General features: G+C 41.3%; 3 protein-coding genes and 1 non-coding gene across 4 annotated transcripts; 3 read left to right on the plus strand and 1 right to left on the minus strand.

Moving 5' to 3' along the window:
• Positions 1-641: 641 nt before the first annotated feature.
• LOC115371188 (uncharacterized) lies at positions 642-3,493 on the minus strand. Its single transcript, XM_030068376.1, has 2 exons — positions 3,184-3,493; positions 642-1,930 (listed from the first exon to the last, which is right to left on the minus strand). The coding sequence occupies exons 1-2, from the start codon at positions 3,416-3,418 to the stop codon at positions 1,353-1,355; spliced, it is 813 nt and encodes a 270-aa protein (XP_029924236.1). The 5' UTR covers positions 3,419-3,493; the 3' UTR covers positions 642-1,352.
• Positions 3,494-4,632: 1,139 nt separating this feature from the next.
• ddx52 (DEAD (Asp-Glu-Ala-Asp) box polypeptide 52) lies at positions 4,633-13,546 on the plus strand. The gene is made up of 15 exons (XM_030068375.1): positions 4,633-4,788; positions 5,066-5,336; positions 5,874-6,019; positions 6,186-6,371; positions 7,156-7,299; positions 8,040-8,151; positions 8,539-8,611; positions 8,698-8,901; positions 9,016-9,106; positions 11,279-11,401; positions 11,516-11,666; positions 11,804-11,879; positions 12,038-12,109; positions 12,226-12,522; positions 13,170-13,546. Exons 1-15 carry the CDS (start codon positions 4,702-4,704, stop codon positions 13,204-13,206), a joined length of 2,070 nt encoding a protein of 689 aa, XP_029924235.1. The 5' UTR covers positions 4,633-4,701; the 3' UTR covers positions 13,207-13,546.
• Positions 13,547-15,361: 1,815 nt separating this feature from the next.
• On the plus strand, positions 15,362-17,887 carry rpl23a (ribosomal protein L23a). Its single transcript, XM_030068377.1, has 5 exons — positions 15,362-15,419; positions 16,631-16,811; positions 17,072-17,248; positions 17,523-17,592; positions 17,823-17,887. The coding sequence occupies exons 1-5, from the start codon at positions 15,395-15,397 to the stop codon at positions 17,835-17,837; spliced, it is 468 nt and encodes a 155-aa protein (XP_029924237.1). The 5' UTR covers positions 15,362-15,394; the 3' UTR covers positions 17,838-17,887.
• Positions 16,862-16,934, plus strand: LOC115372118 (small nucleolar RNA Z17). The gene has a single exon (XR_003929428.1). It is a non-coding gene; the product is annotated as a small nucleolar RNA Z17 (small nucleolar RNA).
• Positions 17,888-18,639: the final 752 nt, after the last annotated feature.

Consider the following 18,639-nt stretch of genomic DNA (forward strand, 5'->3'; position numbering starts at 1 on the left):
GAATAAATGTTTGATTTAATTTTTATTTTTTCTTAGTATTTGATTTGGAGCTTCTCAGTAACATGCCTATTGAAAATGTGTAATTATTTATGTAATAAAAATTCCTGGAAAAACTACACTCAAATTGAAAAAGGGTAAGGAGTGAGGGGTTATGGGCACGTTAATGACCTACTAAGTTTTTTAATAATGGACTACTCTTTGAATCATATATATGCTGGATTTTTTGGAAGACACCAGAGATTTGTAAGAGAGAGGTCTTACAACAAGTTCTGCTGACTACCGATAAGAAAGACTTTAACTGCAAGAATTTTGAATTGAGTTTGGTGTGACGTTTGCATACAGCCTTCAGTTATTATAGGTGTGAGTGTGTGTGGCTTGACTGGGAAGAAGCAGTTTTTCGACTGTGTCTCCAGGATTGTGTGTGTGCGTCTCGTAGGATACTTTGAGACAATTTATATTAGATTTGCAGATGCTAGTCTTCATCATTTTAAGTTGCAGTAACAAACATGAAGCCATTACCGTCCACGGCTCATGAGTAGAAACACATGTCACACACACACTCCCAGTCAGCAGCCCAGCTGGGTTATTTTGCAAATAAGTAAAGTCAACTACATCTCCATCAGTGTTTGTTTTTTTTTTTAAAGCCATTTCCTGAGTTTGTACATACATATTAACACATTTTGATTGTTTACATTTCCAAGATACTGTCTTAACAGTTTTTTTTAATCATATTAGACATGGTACAGGTACAGAATCAAGTCAGTCTCCTTATTTGGCAACACTACAATTTGTCATTGACATACTGAATGAATGAAAGATATGGAAAAAATGGACATGTGTCCATGTTCACATCAACATCCAATGTTCAAAATGGTCAGAAAATTGCAATAGGCTACTTAGTCTTAAAGGACTTAATCTTAGATTATCCAACTATGTGACATAACAAGTTAAATGTACTTGTCTCATATCCATAATTCACGTAGTGTATAACTATATACGGGTGTTATATCACTTCAAACACTCATTTTACCATTTAAACGAAACTTTATCAGAACTTCACACCAGTGTAATGAAGTAATGTAAATCAGCTTAAAAATGCTGTAATACTGTGGAGGTCATATAAATTTTCATAAAAAAACATTTCTGCTTCAAAAAGAAGAAAAAAAAAAGTCTCAGCAATTATAAATCAATATTTTAGCTTATGTACACTGATACAGCCTACACTGTGAAAGAGAGAGAAATATTTTAAAGAGACAACACTAAACAACATGACAGGGAATCTGAGGCAAGTATTTTACAAAACCATCTTTTAAAAAAAAACAAAAACGTTTGAGTTCTTGAGTTAGTTTTAGCTATTCCGTTTTGATAACAGGTTTCCAGTCAGTCGGTGATGGAGTCGCACACTGAGAGGTGCCTGAGCCCACGATGTGCTGTACAAGCAGCTCAATATTAGAGTTCAGACGGTCCATCATGGATGACCACCGGTCCAGTGTCTGCACAAACTCTACATCAGTCGCCTTTAACTGTTGAAGGAGTTGCCTCTTGATTTCCAGCTCCTCCTGTGCAACTGAATCCGTGGTGAGTTTTCTCTTGAGTTTCTCTCTCCTGCAGCCATTAAGAGTAGCATCCACTCTCTGGCGTCGACTCGCCACTGTGTCTGTAGACGCTGCGCCTTCCGCAGCTCCGTCTGCTCCCGGGACAGACGACGACCCGGTGTCCGGTGAGCTGACCATCTCCTCTTTCACCTCCACGGTCACATCGCTGGTCTCAATGCCCTCTGATATCGCATGAGTGGCAGGAGGGGCGCCCCAGATGGTCTCACAGAGCTCAAAATAGAGCAGGACTACCCGCCCACGGCCACTTTTCCTACCCAGCTCCACTGCTTGTCTGTATCTCATCCGGATGGCCTTGAGTTTGGTAGTCAGCTGGCCTGTGAACACACAACCACACAAAGAAACTTATTAGTGTTGGTCACTTTAATGTTGCAGCTGGTATGATAACTTTGTGCACTGCTGGATGGTATGGTTGAAAACACACGTAACCCTAACCCGATGAGTGATGGGCCTTTTCTTCACTTTTACTTCTTCAATAGCTAGTATGGCTGGGACAATATGCTTATCTACCAACTCAACAGTATCACGATACCCGGGTTCAATATGTATTCAATATGTAGTGCAGTTGTTAAGGCTGGTCCTCTAGTTTGTGGATGTAAAGTTTCATGAAGTTCTGATTATCCTAAAGGTCACAGTGGGTCATTTTATAGTGACGACAAGTTAAAAAAAAAAAAAAAAAAAAGGTCCCACTACAATGAAATATCTACTATGAGAGCTAACATTATCAGACATTAATAAAATTGGGCTCACTGAATCCACACAAGTCTCAGCTTTCCAGTCAAACCCAATTTATGCAACTTTGGAGTTGCATTAATTGTTTAGGACCCAGTATGCACAAATACACCTTTTCAGAACAGGAGAAAATAACACATTTGTACTGCATGCAAAACCTGCATGGTTTGTGCACCAGACTGCATGGGATCAGCATGAGGTGGGCATGTCTGCAGAGAGGAGACCGGCGGGCGCCCACAGACCCATTTTCATTCAGATATCTGGAGGTCAGAGGTCAAGGGACCCCTTTGAAAAAGCAAGTTTTTCCCTTCCCTCTCCATAACTTTCTACATCTCTCTTGTTATTGTAGTTGATTTATTTATTTTTCACTGTTAACTTTGTATGTAACGTCCCTTGTGCAGCTGTTTTTTTTTCCCTGTCCTCTTGTAGAGCACTTTGGTCAATAAATTTTATTTATTTATATCTTGTAAAATGAACACATCATCATGTTACATCTCATGCATGCGGTCTGAATAACTTCCACAGTAGTTTAACCTGTGATAATGATGCATCATGTTTCATCACACTGTAGAGACCCCCACCTCCCCTCCTCCTCCCGGGTGCATGTATTTTGAGCCCCCCTCCCCCTGCTCACACAGGTGTGTGTGTGTGTGTGTGTGTGTGTGTGTGTGTGTGTGTGTGTGTGTGTGTGTGTGTGTGTGTGTGTGTGTGTGTGTGTGTGTGTGTGTGTGTGTGCCCGCGCGCAGCAGGAGGTTAAAACACGGCTCCATTTAAATCTAGTCAGTCATTTTTGAGTTAAAGAAATACAGCCAAATCATTAGAGCTGGGCCTGGAGTACCTTTAGTGATCTCGTCCTTCTTGTGCGGGTACTCCTTGCCCATGGCCAGGGCTTCCTCCCGCGACGGGTACAGCTCCCGGTACCGCTCAAATATGTCGCCGTACTTGCTTTGCGACGACTCCCAGTCTATGTTGTCGTTCGCCTTGGCCGTCTTGTATTCATGTGTCACTTTCAGCAGCAGCTCCACTTCGTCGTCGGTCCAAGCGAAGAAGTCTCGGCTCCTACTTTTCGCCATTGCTGCTCCTCGTCCGAGGTGTTTTCTGAGCAGCCAGCCCGCGCACAGGACGCCGCGTCTGCTTCCTGTTTACAACGGGACGCGCATGCGCTTCTTCTTCTTCTTCTTCTTCTTGTTCTACGGCAGTCGGCATCCGGCTTACTGGTGGATTACCGCCACTTTCTGCTCCGGAGTGTGGATCACGCACCCAAATCTACATTTTATCCTCCATGCTCTCACTACAACCCAGTCCGACTGCAAAATCCATATCCATGTCAGTCAGACTAGCATCCTGTCTCTGCTTATCCATCATGTCCTATAACAACAACAACAACAACAACAACAACAACAACAACAACAAAACATGCTGAGTAAACTTTCTAAGGTGAATTCCTGCACCCCTTCATTCCCTCAGACTCCTCATCACCCCTCTCTCTCTGTCTGCCATGCCCACTGCGTGTGGATGTTCATATGATTTGCGTTTTTGGCAGATTGGTATGGACAAAAATAATTTCCAATATGGTGCTACAATGCTCTTGCCACAAATAAGATGAAGTGCCCCATTGTCTGCCCTTCACATGGGAGAAAAAGATCAAATGCCCTCTATGGTGCCCCCTCATGCAATAAATAAATAATGACTAAACAAGGTGCTCCTCTAGTGGAGAAGTGCCCCTCCAGTGGATAAACTGTGCTGCAGAGCTGTAAAGGCTGTCCCTACATGTGTGAGACTGTGGGAAGTCTCCTCATGGATGAGCCTCCAGTGGAGAAAATGTGATGTGCTGCTATAGGCCAGGAGCCTTTACAATGGGGTTAACATGTGGTTCCCTATAGGTGCCTCTCCACTGTGCAGCTGTCAGAGGGGCTCACACAGTCTGAGCTGTAAGCCTGACATCCTGCTGCAGTGTGGGACCTCAGTTTGGAAATCAAGCAGAAATGTAAAAATCCCTCTGTAAGGGAATTATTTTAGAGTAATTTGAATAACTGGGGAATATCTTTTTTTTTTATATACTTTATTGGATTAAATTCAAGTCAAGTACATGAAGTGTACACGTTACATATGTTTTTTTCGTTAGAAATGTCGCTGTGAATATACTTCACGAAAAAAGTAACAAAGGTAGTAGAAGTACAGACAGAAGGAGACAACTAAACTAAAAACCTACATACCTACACAACGCAGACATTACTAGTCTTTTCTCCGTCAGTTCTGGACGCGGCCAGCAGGGGGCGCCAGCGCCGCGGCTGCTGCAGTGGGTTAATGATGCGGAGGTCGATTAGCGCCGCCTGGCTCCACCACGCTGGGAGCAATGGACGCCTTCGACTTGTTTCGGAAGCTCGGAGCAGGAGCAAAGTTTGATTTGAAGAGGTTTGGCCAGGATGCCCAGCGCTTTAAGGTAAAAGAACAGTTGCTATGACAGCACGTTATCAAAATAAGATAAAAGCTGATTAAACTAAAGAGCATCAGGCCTGGTATCGTGTTTTCTGAATGGATCCAGCGTGCTGCGTGTGGAGGATCTGACACGGGATTCACAGCCAGCCAACTAGATTAACACAGCATTTCAGACGCTTCATCATTAATGGTGGCTTCTCTATAGTTGTCACATGTTGTGGCTTGTTTTTGACATGACAATCTGTGTCTGAGTGTGTGGTTTTGCTCTGTTCATGCTGCAGGTAGTGAGAGCCAGAGGAAACGCGGCGTTCACGGACCGTCTATCTGGCATCGATTATTTCGGCACCGGGGCAGCCAATGAAGACCAGAGCGGCTGTGGGCTGGAGGAGAGGCAGGATGAAGAGGAAGAGGAGGATGAGGTGGACAGTGACAGCGGGGAAAGTGAAGTGGGAAGCAAAAGGAAACGAAAGCTGGAGGAGAGAGCCTTAAGAATGAAGAAGAAGAAGACGACGACGGAGGAGAGAGGAGGAGGAGGCCAGGTGGAGACAGAGGGTAAGGTGTTGGGCTTTGTTAATCTGTCATGTCATCACTGTGTCAGGATATTTGTTGGGATCAGAGCAAAAAATCAGTGCAAAAAGAGCTGTTGCGCCCCATTTTTTTCATTTAATATTACTGAAAATGAATCTGCTCTCAAATTATGAATCTTATCTTGTCTTTATGCCGTTTCAGATGAAAAATATAAGAGCCAAAATTCAACATTGAAAGCATCTGCATTAACAACATATTTTGGTCAGGTTGTGCATAGTTTACTGACTGCTAAGGTGGAATATTTGTCTTGAATCACTGATTGCGGCGTGACTTGCTGTGGTTTAAAGTTTGAGCAGCCCACCAAACACTGCAACATTTTCCACCCCTACGAGCAGATGCAGGACTTCATAAAAAAATATCAGTTGAAAAGCCATATAATCATGTTTACAGATTATTTATTATTATTATTATTATTTTTTTTTTTTTTTAAATGTGATTTAAAGCTGCTTTGCTTATTAAACAAGGTGCTGCTGTTCATGTATGGTGCTCCCTGTGCTGCAGGAGCTGCTGCTGCTGGGCCACAGAAGGAGACAGGAGGAGATGGAATCAGCTGGACCTCCTCTCTGGACAGAAAGATCCAGAACCTGCCACAGGAAGGGAAGGAAAGAAGCTCACAGAAGAGGCTGAAGCATCTTCATCAGGAGAAGGTGCTCACATAGTCCCACATTCCTCCACAGATGGTTGTATTTGAATATGAAGTGATGATAAACACACAAAACTGAAGTGCTGCCGTCTGATTGACCTGGCCTCACCGGTGAAGCTGTCTGTGCTGATTGAGAACATGACAGCTGAATGTGTCTCTGTTTGCTGCAGGTGAACCGCATTCGCGCAAAGAACCGCATCAACGTGCACGGCTGCGACGTGCCGGACCCCGTGTGCACGTTTGACGAGCTGCAGGCTGATTACGGCCTTCACCCGCGGCTCCTGCACAACCTGAGAGACGCAGGACTGAACTCGCCAACAGCCATACAGATGCAGGCCATACCACTGATGATGCATGTAGGCGCGCAAACACACACACACACACACACACACACACACACACACACATTCAGTGGCTTCATAACAGAGAGAACACAGCAAAGCTACTCAAGTACAAAAAGTATCTCTTAAAATGTGCTGTTATAAAAGGATGAGAGAACATGGTTCAAACTAGATGCTTTTAAAGAGGCACTCTGCAGAATTGCTGAGGGTTGATTGAGGTGAGGGCCATGTAGACTCTACTGACATATGTGGACTAAGCACATAATATGATAGTCTCAACTTACTGATATTTTCCACATTTTTTCCTACACTTATTCCACATTTTTTGCAAGTTGACTCCAAATGGTCCACGCTTCCACATAGTGCACCTTTTATTGGAAATTTGGAAACGGCAAAAAGTAGAACCAACAAAGTAGAAGCAGGTTCCTCTCTTCATCTTTGTTGACTGGCTTTTTATCATGAGAAGTTCCACAATCTGTCACTGATCATTTGTTCTCTGTAATGGATATGATTTTAAGATGCAGTGAAGTACAATACTCGAGCAAAAATGTACTTCAGTAAGAGTAAAATTACTGACTTAAAAAACGAGTCAGAATAGTACAACTACGCAAAAAGCTTCTCCATTGCAGTAACAGGACTAGATGTAATTAGTAACTTCCACCCCTGCTTCTCCACGTGGTGTAGTTTTGTTCAGGCCTGTTTGTTGAAGTTTATATCTAACCTTACATGTGAATGTGGACTGTTTCTGTAAGGATTTGGCTCTGATTTTAATTCCTCCATGTCTGACTTGGTGTGTCAGGGCCGCGAGCTGCTGGCCTGCGCTCCCACAGGATCAGGGAAGACTCTGGCCTTCTGTCTCCCACTGCTGGCTCACCTGAAACAGCCGGCCAACCGGGGCTTCAGAGCTGTGATCATCTCTCCAACCAGAGAGCTGGCCAGCCAGGTACAGAACACACACACACACACACACACACACACACACACACACACACACAGGTCTGTTCCTGGCTACACATCAGAGGATCAAAGGGTTTCCAGTGCTTTTGGGCCTCTTGATTGGGAACAGACTGTGTGTGTAGATCCATTTTCTCATGATTGACCATTCAGTGCAAGTTTGCAACAAATATTTGAGTATTATGTGCATGCCATTTAAAAAAAAAAAAAAAAGCTAAAGCTGATTATGAATTGAAAAAACCCTTGCATTGATCATGGGTAATTTCCCCAAGACATCTTAGGCTAAAAGTTTTGCTCCTAACTCCACCAAGTTAGGAGCAACTTTTAAGAACTAGGGGCATGTCAGTCACTCCTAAATATTAGGGCTGAGAATATGCATCTGTTCAAAGTAAGGAGTAGTGAAGAGGAGAGAGGGGTCACCAAGAACAAATCCTAAAATGGCTGCTGCAGACAGTTTTTCATGTAACATTTTCTCAAAACATTCAATGATAATGAGCTTCTAATCACAAGGATATCATGATGATAGAGGAGTTAGTTAGGGATGCAGCAGTGTTTGCCGTTAAACTTTTCTTTACCTAAGATCTTTGCTCTCAGATCTTTGCTCTCAGGAGAAACCCCAACTGCAATACAGTTGGGGTTTCTCCTCATGCTTGAAACATTTACGTCCAATGTGCAGACAAAACAAATCCTGTTGATTTTGCTTTGTCCTCTTCGTTGTGTTATGTGTAGACCTACAGGGAGCTGCTTCGTCTCTCGGAGGGACTCGGATTCAGAGTTCACATCATTGACAAGGCCTCCCTTGCAGCAAAGAAATACGGACCTCAGTCAAACAAAAAATATGGTATGTATTTATGTCATCATGGTTTATTAATTCTGGTTTATTTATAGGAACCGATACAATGTACGTAGACAAACTGAAAAAACTGTACAATGCAATAGAAGATAACCTGATTGCAGCAAGATACAATAAAACACACATTTAGCAGTAACATACCTATAGAAAATTACAAATTAAAAGACATAGTTGTAAATGGAAGGGGAAGAAACGACACGAGTACAGTTTTGTTGCTGAATAACCAGGATTTGGTAGCTTGCCTTAAAGTGGTGAAGTTTGGAGCAACATCGGGTTAAAGCAAATGCACAAAATAGAGTGTGTAATAGAATAGAGTGTAGAAGTCTGTTCTACTCTTCCTTACTCTTCATCTCTTTCCCACATTTCTCTCTGTAGATATTCTCGTCAGCACTCCAAACAGGTTGATCTTCCTCCTCCAGCAGGATCCTCCAGCGCTCGACCTCAGCACGTACGGTTGAATTTTCTGCTCTCTGACGTTTTATTTTATTGACTGTTTTCATTGAGTGTTAATGCCCTGTGTGTGTTTGTGCCCAGTGTGGAGTGGCTGGTTGTCGATGAGTCTGATAAACTGTTCGAGGACGGTAAGACCGGCTTCAGGGAGCAGCTGGCCACGGTGTTCCTGGCCTGCTCCAACCCCAAGGTGCGCCGAGCTTTCTACAGCGCCACCTGCACGGCAGACGTGGAGCAGTGGTGCCGCCTGAACCTTGACAACCTCGTGTCTGTCAACATTGGACACAGGTGATGCTTTTCTCCCCCCAGTGCCCTGCTTCTGTCAAACTCCATATTTTATAAGACTAATTTTTTCATGTTTGAAAACTCTGTGTGTGTGTGTGTGTGTGTGTGTTTTACCAGGAACACAGCAGTGGACACCGTGGAACAGGAGCTGCTGTTTGTCGGGACGGAGAACGGCAAGCTCCTGGCCATGAGGGACATCATCAAAAAAGTAGGGGCCATGTGCGAGAGATTACTTTTCAAACTGTGAAGGAGGAGTTTGGCCTAGTAAAGTTTAATTCATGTTGTTTTTCTAAGCCAGCCGATCGCGACTTTCAGGGCAGACGGTGATTCTGAAAAATTCTGGCAGCTTTATTTGTACAAGTAGTGAATGGGCCGTGGGTCATATCATGCAGATTGGACCCAAAAGAAGCCACTGGAGCACTCAATTAGTCAATAAGTGTTGTTTTACTGCTTTACAGCAAAGAACGTTTCATAGCCATGGCTGCATATTTTAAACTGTCTTTATATATATATTTATTACTTAAACTTAAAAATCATTGAAGGCCCTCATTTACAATGACATCAAGCAAAAATAAAATAGTAAAAAAACAAGAAAAAGAAGAGCAAACCATTAAAGGTAATGTATAAATACAATTAATAAAAAAATATGTGACATCCATTTAAAACAGGAGTTAAAAGATTGTGGATTTAAAATGACCAAGAGGTACCAGTGGATTAATTTTGTCTTGTAAAAATGGCATTAAATGAGCCGAGAGCTTCAGGACCTCCCTTCGGGTCCAGTCGACATGAAATCACCTGGAGTGCCAATTCTGTTTTTAGCATTTAGTGACTGTAGGTTAGGGAGGAAAAAAATAACCCTCAACAGGTTGTTTGAACAGGTATTATGAATCTTAAGCAGAGGGCAGAGGTGGCAAAAGTACTGACATTCTGTACTTAAGTAGAAGTAAAGATACTTGTGTGAGAAAAGACTCTGGTAAAAGTAGAAGTACCAATTCAACTTCTTTACTCAAGTAAAAGTAAGAAAGTACAGCCTCTGAAATGTACTGAAGTACAAAAGTAAAAAGTAAAAATGATTTTTTTTTTTTTTTTTTTTTTTTACCATTAATGATACATATACCTTTTTGATAACTTTTTGATGAAAAAAAAGTTCAGGGCACACAAAACAGGAACATTTCCTCTTATTAACAACCTGCAAAGTGCTGGTACAGAGAGAATGAAAATCACACAACATTCTAGTTTTGCTGCAAGCCCAGTTTCACACAATAATCAAGACTGAACTGACTGAGAGGTCTTGAATGAGTACCTTGATAACAGCTTTGGTACTCTCAATACTTAATATACTTAACGTATATGACTTTTAACAGATTTTTTCTTGCTTCTCCGACTCTGTTTTGTTGTCGGCTAACGTTATCTTCCCTGGTAACTGTCTTCCTCCATGTCTCCAGATTTCTCTTTATGGTTTTCTTTTTCTTAACTGCTCTCACGCCCCGCGCCCTCTCTCCCTTTCCCTCTCTGTGCAGGGTTTCCTCCAGGATTTTTTGAAACTGTGGGGGAGGGCTTCAGCGTTAATGTTAATAATTTTTACCACGGATCTTTTGTAGCACAGAGGAGATATGCTGCTCAAACACTCAGTATGTAGTGTTGGTGTATGTTTATGAGTTGTAGAACATAATAAATTATCTTGAAGGAGTAGATGTTGACTCCAATAATTTAAAAATATGTTAAATTATTATTTGTTTTAAAAATGTAAATTACTTATCAAACAGACCTAACAATTCAACTACCAATGAATGAGCAGTAGTATGCATGTGATAACATAGAATGAAAAATAAGCCGAAGTGATACCTCTTCTCTGAATAGACAAGCTAAGCCAGTGTGGTGCTGTTAGCCAGTGAAAATACAGCGGAGTGGCAACTCTTCGCTTTGTTTCACAATCTATGTCAGTGCGCTGCTGTAGCCTGGAAAGTTTCTCTGCCTTTTGTTCTCGTACGGTGCCGGTGCAGGTGTTGTAATGTTTTTCTTGGTGGTAACGAGCCCGCCCGCCCCCACCAAAAAGAGAGAGAGAGGGAGAGAGAAGTAACGAGCCTGTTTTGACAATGTAAGGAGTAAAAAGTACAGATATTTGTGTTCAAATGTAGGGAGTAAAAGTAAAAAGTCGGCAGAAAATTAAATACTCAAGTAAAGTACAGATACCTGGAAAATCTACTTAAGTACGGTAACGAAGTATTTGTACTTCGTTACTTCCCACCTCTGGCAGAGGGGAAAGGAAAAAAATTCAATATACAAAATCTGTTTCTTGACAATCCAGGATAGCTCATCATCCTTTTTTTTATGTTTTTTGTTTGTTTTTGTTTTTGTTGTTGGTCCCTCTGTACCTCAGGGCTTCCTGCCTCCCATGTTGGTGTTTGTGCAGTCGATAGATCGAGCACGGGAACTTTTCCACGAGTTGGTGTACGAGGGCATCAATGTCGATGTCATCCATGCAGACCGCACACAACAGCAGGTACACACACACACACACACACGCATTCACGCACATTGAGACCATACACCGTCAGTAAAATGTCACATGGTAGCTCTAATCATCCTCCTTTGCTGCTCTGTTTTTCTCTCCCAGAGGGAAAACGTAGTGAACAGTTTCCGCTCCGGAAAGATTTGGGTGTTGATCTGCACAGCTCTGCTGGCCAGAGGAATCGACTTCAAAGGAGTCAACCTCGTGCTGAACTACGACTTCCCCACCAGCGCTGTGGAGTACATCCACCGGATCGGTTAGTTCCTGGATCAAATCTGTGAAATATTTCATGACGGACATCACCACGTGTTGCCTTCTTTTGGTTTTTGCCAATTTGTTTTAGTTTTCCACTCCATCTTCTCATGCCGTCTTCATATCGTCTCTGTTTCTCAGGACGTACAGGCAGAGCCGGACATCAGGGGAAAGCGGTCACTTTCTTCACCGAGAATGACAAACCACTGCTGCGCAGGTACGAGCTCATGAGTTTTATAAAATCTGAGAATTTCCATTGCAGATGGACAATGCAGCTGCTTTTGTGACTCTGGGACTTGTTTTCTTCCCTGGTTACGTGCTATTTTAACTTTTTTCTTCCTCTGATTTCTCTGTGCATTCATTTCACCTCCACAGCATCGCTAATGTAATAAAGCAAGCTGGCTGTCCTGTGCCTGACTACATGGTGGGCTTCAAGAAGATACACAGGTAAGGCTCTGACAGTCATAATAAACTTTCCGCTCTGTAGTAAACGGTCATATTTTGGTGTTGTGTTTTCAGTTGTGGTATGCATTTCTAACAATGAAGCTGTGTTTTGTGTTCAGCAAGGTGAAGCGGCAGCTCCAGAAGAAACCTCCCAAGAGGAGCACCATCTGCACAACTCCTCACTTCTTAATGAAGAAAAGAGGCAAACAGCCCCAGCAAGGGAAGAAAGGACGAGAGGAAGAAGCGCAGAAAGGAGAAAATGGACCTAAAAAAACTGCAGGGGTGAAGAAAGGGGGGAAGAAGAAAAATGAACAGGGGGTGAAGAAAAGGAAAATACAGAAAGAAGGAGGGACAGAAAAGCACAAGAAGATAGAGAAGAAGATGAAATCCAATCCCTCTGAAGCCAAGTCAAAAAAGTAAGGAGGGAGATTTGGTTCTCTTCTGATTTCCCACCACCACTTGGGACGTAGAGATTAGATTTTGGAGATTTTGAATGTTAATTAGGATACTAATTGACTAGATTTGTTTGGCAGATATTTGTTTGATTACAGTATTTGATTACATTACCTACATCCAGATACACACACACACACACAAACTTTAAGAAAATCTCTATAAATTCAGTTTATTCATTATAATATATTTTTTAAAACTCTTGGCAAATATTCCTATAAACATTCATGTGTTTTTGGCACTGTGCAGTGCATTTTCTGTGGCTCAGTTCAGTCCTGAGGTTCTTACAATTAGATTACAAAGTCAGTTTTAAGCAGGGGCAACAGATAATGTTTAATACACACACACACATGCTGCGCACCACTGAATTTGACCTTAGGCCTCGTCTTACAAATAAAAAAATCAAACAAGAGGATGAAGTTACTGTGATGAAATACTGATAAATGAATTCCAAACAGCATTTAATTTTTCAAAATGATACATCTTTTAGAAGTAAACCCTTAAAATAAACATTACAGCTCAGCAGTTTGGCTTCAGTGGGTGTTAGACGAGGTGGCGTCATGAAGAAACCAGCACTCACTTGGATTTCTCTTTTCTCTTTCTCCTCCAGGAAAAAGGTGAAGATAAACAAGCCGGCAGGAAAATAAGGGACTGGACAAACTGTCTGACAGACGGATCAAATGCATATGCAGACATTTCTGATATATTAGTTGTTTTATATCGCTAATTTCCACATTTGTGACATACACTATTTCTGGCAAAATAAAATAAACTGTTTTCTAGTTAAATATGTTTTCTCTTTGTTGTCACATTTGTTAACCTGTAACTTTGATGGAATGTACAACAGGCTGTGTGTAAGAGGACAAATGTTTCAAAAAAGATGTTTCAAAAGGCTGTCGTAAATGGTAATGTTTTTGTTGAACTTCAAGATTTCAGGGAATATTTAAGATAAATAAAAATGAATATGACAATACCCACAAAATTGGGGAAACTGTCTGAAGAGATTTAACTGGTTGATGCTGTGGAAATATGTTTGATTACAGCTTATCTATTTGGTTACATGTAAGCAATGTTTTATTAAATCTGGGTGTGGTATATAGCAGAGGTGGGACCAAGTCATTGTTTTGCAAGTCACAAGTAAGTCTCAAGTCTTTGCCCTCAAGTCCCAAGTCAAGTCCCAAGTCAAGACAGGCAAGTCCCAAGTCAAGTCCCAAGTCAAGACAGGCAAGTCCCAAGTCAAGACTGACAAGTCCCAAGTCAAGTCCCAAGTCCTACAGTTTGAGTTTCAAGTCCTTTCAAGTCCTTTTGACAACAGAGTAATAAACATATCATGTATGCTTTTAAAATCTGTATTTATTTATAAAAACTTTTTTTTTTGATCCATTCTTATTTTGTTACTGTCTTCTAATTTAACAAAACACACTACCTGGGAAAACCTTTTTGATCCTGCAGTCATAAAATCAAATTGTAAAGCAGAATCACCGTCTGGTAATGTAATATAATTAATGTAAATTAAGTGATGTAAATTACTTATCAAACAGACCTAACAATTCAGCTACCAATGAATCAGCAGTAGTATGCATGTGATAACATAGATTGAAAAATAAGACGAAGCAATACCTCTTCTCTGAATAGACAAGCTAAGTCAGTGTGCTGCTGTTAGCCAGTGAAAATACAGTGGCACAATACAGTGGCAACTCTTCGCTTTGTTACACAATCTATGTCAGTGCGCTGCTGTAGACTGGAAAGTTTCTCTGCCTTTTGGCTCGTGCGGTGCCGGTTCATTTGCTATTAAATTCCGTGTTAAAAATAGAGGGAGGGAGTCTTTCCAAGTCAAAAGGCTCAAGTCCAAGTGAAGTCACGAGTCCTTGATGTTAAAGTCCAAGTCGAGTTGCAAGTCTCTTTACATTTTGTCAAGTCGAGTCTAAAGTCATCAAATTTATGACTCGAGTCTGACTCGAGTCCAAGTCATGTGACTCGAGTCCACACCTCTGGTATATAGCAAAGGGTCTGTGATATACTCATACACATGTTTCAAAATTCAACACCCACAGTACCTGGTACAACACACCATCTGTCAGAGTGGATCTGAAGTGTTTTGCTTCAAGATGCTCAAATGCAGTCAGCTGTTACATCAGGAAGTGATTGCCCCTTCCCCACTCCAGATACAAACACTGGGAAGGTGCTGATTACTCTTAGGGATTGTAACAAGTCCTACGACCTAAACATAATATCTGTAATCTAATATCTAATATCTGTATCCATTTTTGGGAGGACATACTTCCAAAAAACATACTTCTGGACATACTTCCAAAAAAACAATCTTATGAAAACTGAGATTTCTCCAGAATCCTATATATAGGATTCTGGAGAAATCTCAGTTTAAAAGTTCTCTCTTAATTTTAACAGCACCAACTTCTTAAACACATTTTAAAATATATATTTTACAGCAATTGTGTTTTCAACTGAGCTCGGTGTGTATATGTGGTTTCTTGATGAGAGTGGAATGAAAAAAATAATTCAATACTAGATATTTATTTATGGGCGGTGCAGTATTTTTCCCTAGGATGGCGAAGTCATAACCCTACTGACTTACCAACATTCTTTCCAGCCTCTTACTACTCTTAGCCATAACCAATTTATACCTAACCCTTACCTTAACCTAACCTTAACATTACACCAACCAGTGAGACAGAGTGAACGCTTTTATTTAAAAGGATTTAACCGTCCTAGGAAAAAATAGTCTATGCCTTGGGCGAGACTATCGCGATATATATTGAAATCTCGCCCATGCATTATACTTCGGGAAACCCCATCCAGTCTTCCTTTCTCAACATGGCACCGAAGGTGAAGAAGGAAGGTTTGTGAAGTTTTGGATTTTATACGCATTAACAGTGTAAATAACACAGTTACATACACCTACCTCCCGTTACCGTGTTCAGGATGAGACAGTAGACTGATTTGGTACCAAACCGGGTCAGGATATCGCTATTATTTGTCTAAATATGAAGGTAATACAGACCGCGTCTCCAGCCTGCCTTCAAGTAACGTTGTGCTAATAGCACTCCGGTGCTAAGCTAACGCTAGCATGCTAGCATTTATGTTAACGTTTGGGGCCAAAATATCATTTGTTTTTAAATTCCTTGAACCAGTTTTGTACCATAATACTCCAGAGGTAGCCGGGTGTTACAAAAGACATTTCGGAGACACTGTTAAGATGGTAGAACCGGATTTGTGTGTCAGTTTTGTGAGAGCACGATTAGCCGGCAGGGGTTAGCCGTGTGTCGGCACGTGAAACCAGCTCGGGGCGGCTGTGGAGGAGTTTGATCATGAATGACTTGTAAGAGTTTAATATTACTTACAAGGAAATTGAAAGTAGCTAACTGTAGTGTGATCCCAGGTGTTTTGGCATTACAGTGGAGATAGTTGATGCTCTTGTGTTTCAATGGGAGGAGAGTGACAGCGTCAGGGAGAGGATCACGGTTCCTACTGACCAAATCACAAGTATCACATTGTAGTTAAATGGTGGCTACATATAGTTTGGGTTCTAAAGGTGCTGAAGTTAGGTGGAAATGACTCCTTGTTTGCTGTAGACATTGTGTTGTAGATATATTGATGTTGATTTGCATGCAAGTATATTTGTATGCCAAGATGGTATGTATACCTAGGACATTTAGCTGTGAAATGCAAGAGAAATAGCCCTAAACTCCCATATTACCAGCATTTTTAACTTGGTAAAGAGTCGTAAGGAGCAAGTCAATCAATACCTACATAAAATGAAGAATTACACTTTACTGTCCTGTCACATTCCCCTTTTCACACATTGTAACCTCAGTAGTTGCATTACTGCTGGTCCACACGGTACTCATGAGGCTGACAGCAGTGCATGGTGGATTAAGACAAAATTTCTTGTTTCTAACTTCTTGCTCCAAACAGAAGCGACATATATATATATATATATATATATATATATATATATATATATATATATATATATACACACTGTCCGATGTTTTACTTGGTAAAACATCGGACAGTGTCACAGTGCATTTCTGTTTCTCTTATTCCTAGCTGTCCCGGCCAAGACTGAGGCCAAGTCAAAGGCACTGAAGGCCAAAAAGGCTGTTCTTAAAGGAGTACACAGCCAGAGGAAGAAGAAGATCAGGACTTCTCCCACCTTCCGTCGCCCCAAAACCCTGCGTCTCCGCAGGCAGCCCAAGTATCCTCGTAAGAGTGCCCCACGCAGGAACAAGTGAGTACAGTGGCCACACACTGCTGACAGCTTGGCACGGCTCAAGACCTGGTGCAAATGATGGTTAATAGCGATCAAAGTATGAAAAACTCTGATTCCAATTTAACAAACTTCTGATGCACCCAAACTGTACATAACGGCAAATGTGACTTGTTGGTGTATAATGGAGAATGTGATCAAAGTTGCAGTTGACAGGAGATTGTACAGTGATGAGCAGGGAAGCTGTGGGACATTTGACTAATGATGTGCTCTGCCCTCAGGTTGGATCACTATGCCATCATCAAGTTCCCCCTGACAACAGAGTCAGCCATGAAGAAGATCGAGGACAACAACACGCTGGTCTTCATTGTGGACGTCAAGGCAAACAAGCATCAGATCAAACACGCTGTCAAGAAGCTGTATGACATCGATGTTGCCAAAGTCAACACACTCATCAGGTAGGAGTCTTAAGTCAGGTAGAGTTGAACGCCGGTATCAGGCTGTTGACTTGGACTCATTAGTACTTGGCAGTATTGGTGTTTAATTGCTGGACACTGTAGTCTTCCATTTCTTGATTTCTAAATTTCTGTATGGCCTTGTTTAGCTGCTTTAACAGCACTCTGTGTTAATTGGTTGGTTGTAGACATTGCTGACCAGCTTGTTTTTTGTTTTTTTTTTGTTGTTGTTGTTTTTTCCCCTACCAATCATATCCTCCCTGACTCCTGCCTTCAGGCCCGATGGTGAGAAGAAGGCATACGTCCGTCTCGCACCAGATTACGATGCGTTGGATGTTGCAAACAAGGTGAGTCCTCCAGTAAACACTCAATCCAGAATGTGGTTCAGCAGTCCAGAAAGCTGCTCTTATTAATATTGTTTTCAGAGATGGTCGTTTCTGTGCAGGTGATGTAAATTTTTATTTGGTCTGAATGTCTGTGATGCGTTCAAAGGAACCACTGATGCCAGAACAAGGAAATCTCAGTTGTATTTATTTCTCTTCATGAGCATCTCCTAATGTGTCTTCTTGCTTTTCAGATTGGCATCATCTAAACTGTGTATGGAGAGGCATATGGAAGAATAAATATTTGTAAAAACTTTGATTCAGTGTCCTTCTTTTGTGCACATTAAATTACTTGTCTATATGCTTGTTCACATACAGTGGAAGGTTTTACACGACTGTTGGAGGTTTAACTGTAATACATTTTTTAGTGTTTATCAGGATTAGTAACCTCCATCAGCCCCTTGTAAGAATGCAGTTTATTATTTGCAAAGGTGCTGGTTTCTGGGCTCCAGCTGGCAAGTAAACTATGCCAGTGTCTACTGGAAGTACCTGTCCTTGGTAATGAGTGTTGATAGCTTTTTAATGGGGAAAAGATCTGAATGTTAAAGCAACAGGGTTTATTAAAAACACCATTTTGGGGAAAATAAATGGTACCTAAATTCATCTAGCTGTAACTGGAAAAACAACTCACTAAATTACAAGCAAATACCTCAAAAATGACATGGTGCTTAACTTCAATCCAGTGATTTAAAAGGAACTTTTAAAATTTTAAATGACTAATTTTGGAATGAGGCCTTATTTCTTTTAAATGTCACTGGTAGTGGCACTCAAATATTGATCAAATAAATAAAAACTGCAAAGAGCTTTTGGCATGGAGGGCTCCCTCAGTTTAAAACCCCAAACCTGCCATGGTTTACCTGTAGAGCTACACAGGTCAGGGTTTTATTTTGGCCTTAATTTTCTTTCCAAATGACATGGAAAGCGTATGCATTATCATGCATAATTTAAGAGATGAATAAGGAATATTAATTTCACCTACACTAGATCAAAAAGGGGGAAAAAAATCCCAAA

Source organism: Myripristis murdjan, chromosome 14, assembly GCF_902150065.1.
Source record: "Myripristis murdjan chromosome 14, fMyrMur1.1, whole genome shotgun sequence".
Classification (NCBI taxonomy): Eukaryota; Metazoa; Chordata; class Actinopteri; order Holocentriformes; family Holocentridae; genus Myripristis; species Myripristis murdjan.